Source organism: Myotis brandtii, unplaced genomic scaffold (genome assembly GCF_000412655.1).
Source record: "Myotis brandtii unplaced genomic scaffold, ASM41265v1 scaffold334, whole genome shotgun sequence".
In the NCBI taxonomy this organism is placed as follows: domain Eukaryota; kingdom Metazoa; phylum Chordata; class Mammalia; order Chiroptera; family Vespertilionidae; genus Myotis; species Myotis brandtii.
Window position 1 is genome coordinate 904116 of NW_005362885.1, and position 327 is coordinate 904442.

A 327-nucleotide genomic window follows, 5' to 3' on the forward strand; every position below is an offset into this window, starting at 1 on the left:
GGGGGTGAGCAGGGCTGGGCTGGCGCCGGACACAGGTGCGCGCCAACCTGTTGGCCTCTTCAAGCTTCTACCCCTTTGGTGGCTTGTACCCAGGCCCCTGTTGGAGACCGGGCTCGGTCCTCGGTCCTCGGTCCGGTGGGGGTGCCCGGTCCGGCAGGGGTGCCCGGGACCCTCCTAGCAACCATCCCCTGGGCTCAGCATGGCCTTCCCCGCCCCCTAGGGCTCCTTGATCGTCTGTGAATTCCTCCTGCAAAACGGGGCGGACGTGAACCAAAGAGACAGCCGGGGGCGGGCGCCCCTGCACCACGCCACGCTCCTGGGCCGCAC

The 327-nt window shown here is 69.4% G+C and overlaps 1 protein-coding gene across 1 annotated transcript in view; it reads left to right on the forward strand.

Annotated features, from left to right (window-relative positions):
• Positions 1-327, forward strand: part of ACAP3 (ArfGAP with coiled-coil, ankyrin repeat and PH domains 3) — a gene marked incomplete at its 5' end in the record, with an annotated part of 12099 nt that overhangs the window by 10666 nt on the left and 1106 nt on the right. The window contains one exon of the mRNA XM_014543779.1: positions 221-323. Coding sequence (XP_014399265.1) covers positions 221-323 — 103 coding nt within the window. The remainder of the gene's footprint in view (positions 1-220; positions 324-327) is intronic.